General features: G+C 43.6%; 3 protein-coding genes across 3 annotated transcripts; 2 read left to right on the top strand and 1 right to left on the bottom strand.

Moving 5' to 3' along the window:
- The first annotated feature begins 763 nt into the window (after positions 1-763).
- LOC140775615 (uncharacterized) lies at positions 764-1,789 on the top strand. Its single transcript, XM_073118996.1, has 2 exons — positions 764-1,355; positions 1,740-1,789. Exons 1-2 carry the CDS (start codon positions 764-766, stop codon positions 1,787-1,789), a joined length of 642 nt encoding a protein of 213 aa, XP_072975097.1.
- Positions 1,790-1,892: 103 nt separating this feature from the next.
- On the bottom strand, positions 1,893-6,432 carry LOC140776311 (uncharacterized). Its single transcript, XM_073119975.1, has 7 exons — positions 5,195-6,432; positions 4,604-4,929; positions 4,178-4,362; positions 3,913-4,083; positions 3,627-3,827; positions 2,552-2,803; positions 1,893-2,470 (listed from the first exon to the last, which is right to left on the bottom strand). Exons 1-7 carry the CDS (start codon positions 6,370-6,372, stop codon positions 2,054-2,056), a joined length of 2,730 nt encoding a protein of 909 aa, XP_072976076.1. The 5' UTR covers positions 6,373-6,432; the 3' UTR covers positions 1,893-2,053.
- Positions 6,433-6,604: 172 nt separating this feature from the next.
- LOC140776314 (uncharacterized) lies at positions 6,605-8,843 on the top strand. The gene is made up of 2 exons (XM_073119977.1): positions 6,605-6,793; positions 7,945-8,843. The coding sequence occupies exons 1-2, from the start codon at positions 6,700-6,702 to the stop codon at positions 8,619-8,621; spliced, it is 771 nt and encodes a 256-aa protein (XP_072976078.1). The 5' UTR covers positions 6,605-6,699; the 3' UTR covers positions 8,622-8,843.
- Positions 8,844-9,079: the final 236 nt, after the last annotated feature.

The following is a 9,079-nucleotide window of genomic DNA, read 5'->3' as shown; positions in this document are numbered from 1 at the left end:
ATTGATAAGAGCTTGTCTCTTTTTTACATTTGAAGTTAATGTAAAAAGATAATTGATTTAGCAAAAGTATCATGCTCGCTAAGATAGATTAATTAATTACTTAATCTTATAGTATGTTCTATTTTTTGGTGCAATTGTTATCCATATATCATTCTTAGTCACAACCATTTGTTTTTGTTATCGTTCTAGCCGATTCACTGATGTCAGTTAATTAAATATACATCAATGCATAAATTATACATATCTAATGACTCTGACCATACTCAAATATAGATACAAAGAGCAGTTAAAATGATTAATATAATTAGAAAAGAGACTCGGAGGAGATCTCCGAAGCTCTTTGGCAAATAATGTAAGAAGTAGTTGGTGCTCGTTTCTTCCCAATATTTTTAATAAAAATTATTGATTGCCACGTGTGACCTCAAAAAGACTATTTAGTGATTGATCAAACCGATCTAGATAAGTCAACTAGTAAAGAATTTCCTGCAATCTAAAACTACTCGTGCATTCGCTTAGTATCATAATAAGTACTATTCTATTTTTAACTATTATGCAGTAGAGACACATGAAGGAAAGGAAGGAGCCCACACTTGCCGGTTTGGTAGTACACTTCCAGTTCAGCAAAAGCCCAGAGGGCGTGGAGAAGCGTACCCGCACGCGACCGCTCATCGTACTCTCTCTCTCTCTCTCTCTCTCTCTCTCTCTCTCTCTCTCCTTCCATTTCCTCGATCTAAAATCGGAACCCGAGGCGAAACCGACTGCGATGAAGCCGAATACGCCAACGGCGCCGAGATCGCTGGTGTCGTCGAGCCCGGCGCGGCCGGAGAAGCTTCCGGGCCCGAGCCTGGCTAGGCTACTGAGCCGGAAGCTCGCGAGCAGACGCCGAAGCCGCTCCAGTGCCATGTTCGCGTCCCGTTCGAGCCGTGACGGAGCCAAGGCAGAGGAAGGGGAGCCGTCGTCTCCCAAGGTCACCTGCATCGGTCAGGTCCGGATCAAGAAGAGCAACAAGGATAAGAACCCCAGATCGAAGGCGAAGCCGGTGATGCGATGCCATTGCCTAAGGAATCCACTGCTTTGCGGTGCTTTCCAAGTGCGGAAATTGAAGTGTCGTCCGTGGCGGAGATGGGGTTTTAGCTTTGGATCCGGGGGAAATCTACAGAGGAAATCGCCAGAGAAGAAGGCGGATTGCGTCAACTCAAAACAAGAAGTAGCAATAAGGGAAGTCGGATCCGATCACCAAGAGATCAGGGTTCAGAAAGACGAGACTAGAAATTTCGCACCATCGGGAACGACGCCACCGCCGAGGAACGCGCTTATGCTGATGAGAAGCCGATCGGCGCCGCACAACCGCGAGGGTTCGTCTCTTGCGAGTCGGATCCCGATCTCGTCGGCTCCGAAGGAGTCGGAGGAAGAGGAGGAAGAGGGAAAGAGCCCGAAAGATAGAAGAGAATTGGAGGACGAGGACGAGGAGGAGATGAGGTGCTCATCGTCGCGGCCCTTGGTGCTGACAAGATGCAAGTCGGAGCCTGCAAGGAGTGGTGTGAAGTTGGTGGTCCCGGAGGTGACAATTGGCACAGTCTCACGAGGGGAGGACCACACCTCACTCAACTCAACGAGCACCCCCTCGCTCTCCTTTTTCCTCTTTTTTCTCTCCTAATAAATCTACTTTTATTTATTTATTTATTTAATTAAATTCAGTAGATTGTATTATTAACTGTCTCTCATATTCTATTGAGTAGAATTGATGCACAGGAGTAACCTCTCATGTAGGTCTCTCTTCCTAGAATAGTTTATTTTTCATCTCCTCTGGGCATCAATTGGTCCTTCGAAGGTGAGCCTGATAATGTAATATACCAGAATATAAATAAATATTAGCAAAGAGAATGCGAATATAGTAAGAAATTAGAAATATATAAACAGACCCATGTATTCGCCCAGAAGAACTATACTCTGATGTTAGAACTGATGTAGAATTCTACCACATACTAATAATCAAGTAACAATAATAAATGCACAGGAAATAACTGTTCTGGGGGAAGATGTGGTCGTAATGTTATTGCCGTCTTTGCCTCTTTATTCTTTCAAGAGCGCCTAAACGACTGTTATCCTCACTATCTTCCGTAGCAGCATGCTGTGCAAGATCACCGAAGACAGCCGCCGGGACATCCTTTTGGGCAATTTCAATATTCTCATCATCTGACTCACTTTCCTCCGGCAATTCAATGTCCTCCTTGTTTGCAATTAGATTCCTCCCACCATCAGGCTGTGGCTCTGCTCCAGCACTTATAAAATTCACCATTCTGCCGCTATCTTTAGCAGGTAAATTAGCGGATGCAGCAGGAGCCAATTGCCTTTCTAAGGCAGCCATTTCATCTTCAGGGACGCCGGCTCGTTTTAGAGTGTCAACTGCTTCTTCTAGGTTCAGCTTTTGATCCTTTTGCATCAAATACTCAGGGAGTATGAAATGGGTCTGCAGATGTTAGAGAATTAGCACAATTGCAAAATATATACATACTATTTGCAAAATATATTGTGTCTGAGCAAATACTACCTGACTATAGTTAGCAGAGACAGTGCGGCTAATCCGAAGCATATCTCTGAAGGTATCCTCATTACCATGCTGAATCTCAAAATCTTTCCATTTCTTCCAAAAGTTTGGATCAGACCTTGGATCTGCATAGCCAGCTGCAAAAATATATAATGCACGAGCACGATCAATTTCTCCTAGGCTTCTTTCAAGTTCTGCATACTTTATTGACATTGTTTTCACATCATTATGTGGGAGTCCAGATTCAATAGCTTGCTACAAAAAGACCAAGAAAATCAAAAGTTAGAATATCAATTTTTCTTTACCAATTTTAAGTATAAGTTGGATAAACTCAATAATATAGATGTACTATAAGACATGAATAACTCACAGCCCACTCATTCTACCTATAAGCCCAAAGGCTTCTAAGAAGTACAAGCTAAGCAACCCAACATTTTAGAACCTGGTTAACTCTCAGACTTGGCTCAAGCCAGAAAGATTTTGGTGGTCCAGTCTCTGTTTTGGTTTAATGATCAACACCCTTGTGTAAATACTAAATACCAATAAAGTCTATCGTCTCCTTTTTGGCCACCTCAGCCACCTAGTCCAGTCCTCACCCTTCTCGTCTCCCTTCATCCCTCCCTCACTCTCTCCATAGATTAAATGAATGTATATGAGTAATGTGAGCCCAGCAAGTAGTAAGTTAACACACAGGTCCAACTCCCAAAACATCTTTAGGTTGGGCAAGGGATGATGAAAAGATCCTGGGCATGGATCAAAATCTCAAGGGGACATGATAAAGCCTGAGGCTTGCTCAGGTCCACGAACCAATGTACTTCAACCATGAAAGGAAATAGCAAATCTAACTAAGCTAGTATGAAATAAGAAAGAATAGATAGATAGATGGAAGATCTTTGACAAACAGCACAACATAAGCATGTACTTACACTAAACAATTTACATTACTGCTTGAATAAGCAATTTCTTTTAATCAAATTGACAGTCACAATGATTTCAGCAAGTTATAATCAAAATACTTTCATATTAATGCTAAATAATGTCTAAGCTCATAGAGGAAACAAAAATTAGAAAATCTAACCTCATATATTTGCCTTGTTTTTGGAACACCAAAAATTTCAGCAGCCCGTGCAATATAAATTTCATACATGCTCAACTTCTCATTGTCCGGGACAGCCTTCACTGCCTGGTCATAAACGTTCATAGCACGCTTTGCAAGCCCATAATCCTCCTCCAACTTTGCATATTGAAGATATAGTGGTTTGACTTCTTCAGCAGGCGCCTAATAAGAGTTCGCAAGCACATAAAAAGTGAGACCATGATTATATGGAGAACTAATTGTAATTGATGCCAAGATATTTTAATACCTGGTCAACTGCATGCTCAAAGAGCTCCCTCGCACGTTCTAGCTTCGCCTTTCCATATCTTTTGACAAATTTGGAGAGGTAAGTAACCCATATATCTCGAACATGTGGATACTTGAATATCTTTACACCTCTTTCATACACCTTAAATGCATCTTCAAAGTACTTATGCTCCTATGGGATAAAGATAGGAAAAATAAAATGAGGCATAAAAGAATTACCAAAGTAAGGAAAATGGCATCCCTGGTAAAATATTATTGTTTCTTACCTCAAGAAAAAATGCATAGTTAAGTATTATTTGTGGAGTGGCAATTCTCAAGTCAAGTATCCTTTCATAAACAGCTCGAGTGGATTCCAGTGTTCCAAGACTCTCCTCCAAATCCACATAAAAACTCCATAGTTTTAAAGATTTATGCAGCTTCATCTGAACAGGTTCATTCCCATCAGCAGCAGCTGCACGAAGCAAATAGGTTGTTAGATTTGAAAATTGGGGAAATCGCACCTTTGCTCGACTTAAACTCCGTCCGTCCATGACAGAGGAATGATAATATATTTACTTGTTTCATGCAGTAGCATTTCACACTCAACTTTACATGCAAATAGCAATATCGTAGGGATATGGAATAAAAAGAGATTGAGCAAATAGGGCTAAAAAACATAAGCAAAAACTAGAAAAATGAAACTAATGTATTACCTCTTCGCTTAATCTCGACTGATGGCTCTGCAGTGGCCTGCCTCATAAGTTCAAGAGCCTTTTGAAAATTCTTGTGCCTCAACTCCAATTCTGCCCATTCACACCAAACACTCGCCAAGTGATCAACTGTCTTGTAGTTCACTTGTGTAGCCTTTTTGAAGATCTCTTCAGCACTGTCTAACCGATTGTGGTTTTCATACATCCTTGCAAAAGCAACCCAAAGTGTATGGGGCTTGCCGACTGCCTTCATAGGGTCCACAGTTTTCACTGCTTCAACATAAGTGGATGCTTGTCTTGCAGGATCACCCTCAAAAAGCTTCACTCGCCTGCAATTGAATGTAAGATTAGGCAATTCTTAAAATATTGGAAATCACTGGAGGAAATTGGTCAAATCATATTAGTAAAGACAAAAAGACTGCTGCATTATCAAATCGAACTAAGGTTCTCTGAGCCAACTTCATAACCTACACTGGCATGATATAGAGTTTGCTAACTTTCTGACAAGTTACCATATAATCCAAGAAAGCTTGCTAATAGCTCAGTTGCTTAAGAAGATAATAAAAGTAGTTACTTTGCATCCAGAGGTCTCACCTGTGCCACTGCTCGACATTGTGAGGATTCTGCCGCAGCAGAACGCTATTAAGCAGCTCCGGCCTCCTATCAAATAGGCGCTCGAACCTCGCCAACCTGAGATCAGTGTCATCATCATCATTCAACCAGAAGCCATCCAGAAACTTCTTTGCAAGCTTAGCAACCCCATCCTTCCCTCCTTTCTCATCCTCCCCGTCGTCCACCTCACTGTCCGAGTCTTCCTCCGCCGTCTCAAGTTTGGCCGTCAACGCGCTCTGCTCGAACTGCGCATACGCCTCAAAGATGACGCTAAAATCCCTAACCGTGATGACGGTGGTGAGACCCTCCTCAAAGATATCCCGCGCCTTCTCATAAAGCCCTCTCCGGACGTAATAATCCGCGAGGGAGGTCCATAGCCGTCCGACCTCATCGGTAAATTTCCGAATCCCCCCTCGAATGATGGGGTCGACCTTGAGGCCAGCGACCTCCGTGGCATGCCGCGTGAGGAGATCGCAGAGTTCGAGCCATAGCTGGTGGCGCGTCTTGCCCTTGATAGAATGGAAGGAGTCATCGTTGAGAACGGAGGCGAGCCGGTCGGCGGCCTCCTGCCACCGTCCGGAGGCGAGAAGAAACTGGATGAATTCCTCGACGTGGGAGGGGTCGAAAAGGAGGTACCTTCGGTAGACACGGAACGCGGTCTCGACGGGGACGCCTGGGAGCCCGACCAGGGCCAGGTAAGCCGGCCAGATACGGTCGTGCTGGGTCACGGGTAAGGCGCGGAGGGCGCGATCGAAGGCTCGGCGAGCGCGAGTGAGCAAACGCTGCTCGGTGAGGGACGTGAGGTACATGATCCAGACGCGGGGCATCTTGTGCATGGTGACGAGGGCGCGCTCGAAGGTGTTGTTGAGGGAGGAGTAGGAGTGGTGAGAAATGGGGAGGTGGCGAACGGCGTCGAGGCGCTCACGGAGGTAGGCATGCCAGAGCTTGTAGGATCCTGGCAGGGCCTTGATGGCGCGCTCGTAGATGACGGACCGCTTCTTGAAGGGGGAATTGGAGCGGGCGACGAGGTAGCGCCACCACCCCTTAAGCTTGAACGGCTCGCGGAGAATCTCCTCCTCGTAGGGGAGATCGTCTTGGGTCGGGTAGAGATCAACGGAGATGGAGGCGGAGGCGGAAATGTCCATTGCAACTGCGGCCATTGGAGGAGAAGAAACTCCAGATTAGCCCTAGCAAGGTGGGGCGTTTCAGACTTGGATCGAGAAAGAGGAAGGTTTGGATCAATATAAAGGATCCGGTCCGGTATATCCTATCCGCTTGGGTTGGATATAGTCGGGTCGGATCAAAGGTTTATGGTTCGTGAGGCCGAGATGGTCCTAGTTAAGCATAAAAGCCCAAATTGTTATACTAGTACAAGAAGGCCCAAGGGCCAGTACTCGGTGCTCGCATAGCCCCACAGGCGTTGAGCAGAGAGAGAGAGAGAGAGAGAGAGAGAGAGAGAGAGAGAGCAATACCCCTGGAGCTCTGAAATGGCGGCGAGGCGATCCGCTTCTCTCTATAGCGTCTTGCTGCTTCGCTCGGCGGCGGCGCACACAACGGTGGCCACTGCGCGCTTCGTACCAGGTTCGTCCCTCTCCTGCGCCGTCCTTCTTCTAGGGTTTTGATCTCCGTGGATCTTTTCGGAGCTATTTGTTGATAGCTTCTTCTTTCTCTCATTTTGATCGGATGGTGCCACTTTTTTCAATCATGACAACTCCTATGGAGTATTAGTTATTATTTATTTATTTTTTGATAAGATCATTTCACGTTCTCCTTAAGTTATGAGAGGATCGGAAGTGGCGTTGTTGATGTTGGTAGGTACTCTTCAAGAAGATCAGGGTGTTGATCAAGCATGATCAATCAAAGCGCATACTTTGCCAATTAATATGTTGGTATTTGTCCATCAGCTAAAATTAACCTAAATGCTAAAGCCGATTGCACATTATTGCTGTGACAGGGGGGAAAATGCATTCTTTTGTGTGTTCACTAACATTGGCGTGCAGGATCTCTAATTAAAGGTTTTTCTGGCCCTTGGCTTTATCATTCCTTCATGCTGCTTATTTCGCATCATCTGTGCATGCAAGTGCTTTCTTTTCTTGATTTTCTAGGTGGTTACTATTGTTGAATCTAGAGCTGAGAGAAATATTTTAACAAGTGTAAAACATATCAAGAGATCTTGCTTACTTGTCATTGTTGCAGGATTGGTTCATTAGTATTTGCACTGAGTTGATTATTTTTTATTTATGGCATTGGAGGGAGTGAGAGGTAGGGGAACAAAGATTGGAGTGGGATTAGTTGTTTACGCGGCATCTATTGCTTACAACTAGTCATGTTCATGTTCATTTTCAATTTTCAAGACTGAAGAGGCCACAGCATAACCAATTTCACTCTATTTTTTGCACAAGCTCGATAGATTACTTCAAGGTAAATCTCAAAAGAAAAAAATGTTGATCCCGAGTCAAAGAATTTTAATTGCCTAAAGACCTGAAATTTCCTTTATTTATCTTCATTGGTGACCCTCAAGCAGACTTTTAATTCTGTGTAGTTCAGGACAAAATCAAACTGGTAATCCATTAGGGTTCTTTTAACTTTCTTTTAGTTATGTAGAAGCAGTGTCACTGACTTTGAGGAACGTACTTTGCAACTTACTAACTTGCAATTTACTTCATTCCATCTAAGCTAGTAAAATTTTGCTTCAAATAATGATCTTCTGACTTTCTTTCTGCATTAATTAGATTTTCAGGCTTCTAACTATGGAGCATGGCGACAATTTTCAACTAGAAATCCTGCATCACCTTTTAAAGTCGACAGCATTGGACCAGCCATGTATTCATATGCTCAGAAGAGATGGAGTTCTCAAGCTACTGCGGCAAGATCTGAAGTAGGAAACAGCAAGATTAGCATAGGACCTAAAGCTAGAGAGCTCAAAAAGGATGGCAAAGAAGCTGGAGTTGTGTATCAAGGACCAATCTCGTCAACCATAAAGAAAGTAAAGCTGCTATCGCTTTCCACATGCTGCCTCTCGGTCTCTCTAGGGCCAGTCATAACATTCATGACTTCACCTGACATGAATGTAATCCTCAAGGGTGCAGTCGCATCTACTGTGATTTTCCTAAGTGCTACCACTACTGCAGCCCTGCACTGGTTTGTGAGCCCATACATTCACAAGCTCCGGTGGCAACCAGGTTCAGATAGCGTCGAGGTAGAGATGATGTCGTGGTTAGCGACACCTCTCCCTAGGACAATCAAATTTGCTGATGTGAAGCCAGCTGAGACCAATCGGCCATTTGTTACTTTTAAGGCTGATGATAACTTCTACTTCATTGACGCTGATCACTGCCACAACAAGGCTCTATTGGCAAGGCTAACACCAGAGAAGCAAGCTCATGAGTCTGCTTTTAAGAATTTGTGATCATGGAAATTGATAAGTATCGCATTTGGAGGCTTCCTTTTAGGCTGAAAGAATGTTCTGTTGTTGCATATCTTAAATTTACTACAAAGACGAAAGGATCATCACTGAGATCTGATGCATCTGTCATTTAATTTGAGCAACATTGTTGAAAAGCTTCAGTCTTGATATTGATACCCAGGATAATAGCTTTGGAAGTCTAGTCCAAATCTTTATTTATAATTATGCCCGTGGAATTTAGTATGCCTGGAGATGGCCATTACCTTGTAATTAGATAACGCTGTCAGTTTTTGCTACGCACCAGATATTATGATATCGATGTGCAGACCTTTTTGGTAAACTTTTGCCACCTCGGAAAGGATTTATAAGGATAAAACATAGAATGAGAGCGTATAATTATGCTGAATAATCTAGGTGTAGTATTCTTTCATTCAAATTTGCAAGTAAACGCCTATGCCGGA

Source organism: Typha angustifolia, chromosome 14 (assembly GCF_048772165.1).
Source record: "Typha angustifolia cultivar Huaian chromosome 14, ASM4877216v1, whole genome shotgun sequence".
In the NCBI taxonomy this organism is placed as follows: domain Eukaryota; kingdom Viridiplantae; phylum Streptophyta; class Magnoliopsida; order Poales; family Typhaceae; genus Typha; species Typha angustifolia.
Note: the sequence above shows the minus strand (reverse complement) of the source record. Positions and strands in the feature narration are given on the sequence as shown.

Excerpts from the sequence above, each read along its gene's own strand:
- LOC140776311 (XM_073119975.1), bottom strand. The coding sequence starts at position 6,372 with ATGGCCGCAGTTGCAATGGACATTTCCGCCTCCGCCTCCATCTCCGTT. Across the intron at positions 3,828-3,912 it reads TTGAGCATGCAGTTGACCAG|GCGCCTGCTGAAGAAGTCAA; the intron begins GTATTAAAATAT and ends AACTCTTATTAG. Across the intron at positions 2,471-2,551 it reads TCTCTGCTAACTATAGTCAG|ACCCATTTCATACTCCCTGA; the intron begins GTAGTATTTGCT and ends TAACATCTGCAG.
- LOC140775615 (XM_073118996.1), top strand. The coding sequence starts at position 764 with ATGAAGCCGAATACGCCAACGGCGCCGAGATCGCTGGTGTCGTCGAGC. Across the intron at positions 1,356-1,739 it reads GGCGCCGCACAACCGCGAGG|AATTGATGCACAGGAGTAAC; the intron begins GTTCGTCTCTTG and ends TCTATTGAGTAG.
- LOC140776314 (XM_073119977.1), top strand. The coding sequence starts at position 6,700 with ATGGCGGCGAGGCGATCCGCTTCTCTCTATAGCGTCTTGCTGCTTCGC. Across the intron at positions 6,794-7,944 it reads CACTGCGCGCTTCGTACCAG|ATTTTCAGGCTTCTAACTAT; the intron begins GTTCGTCCCTCT and ends TGCATTAATTAG.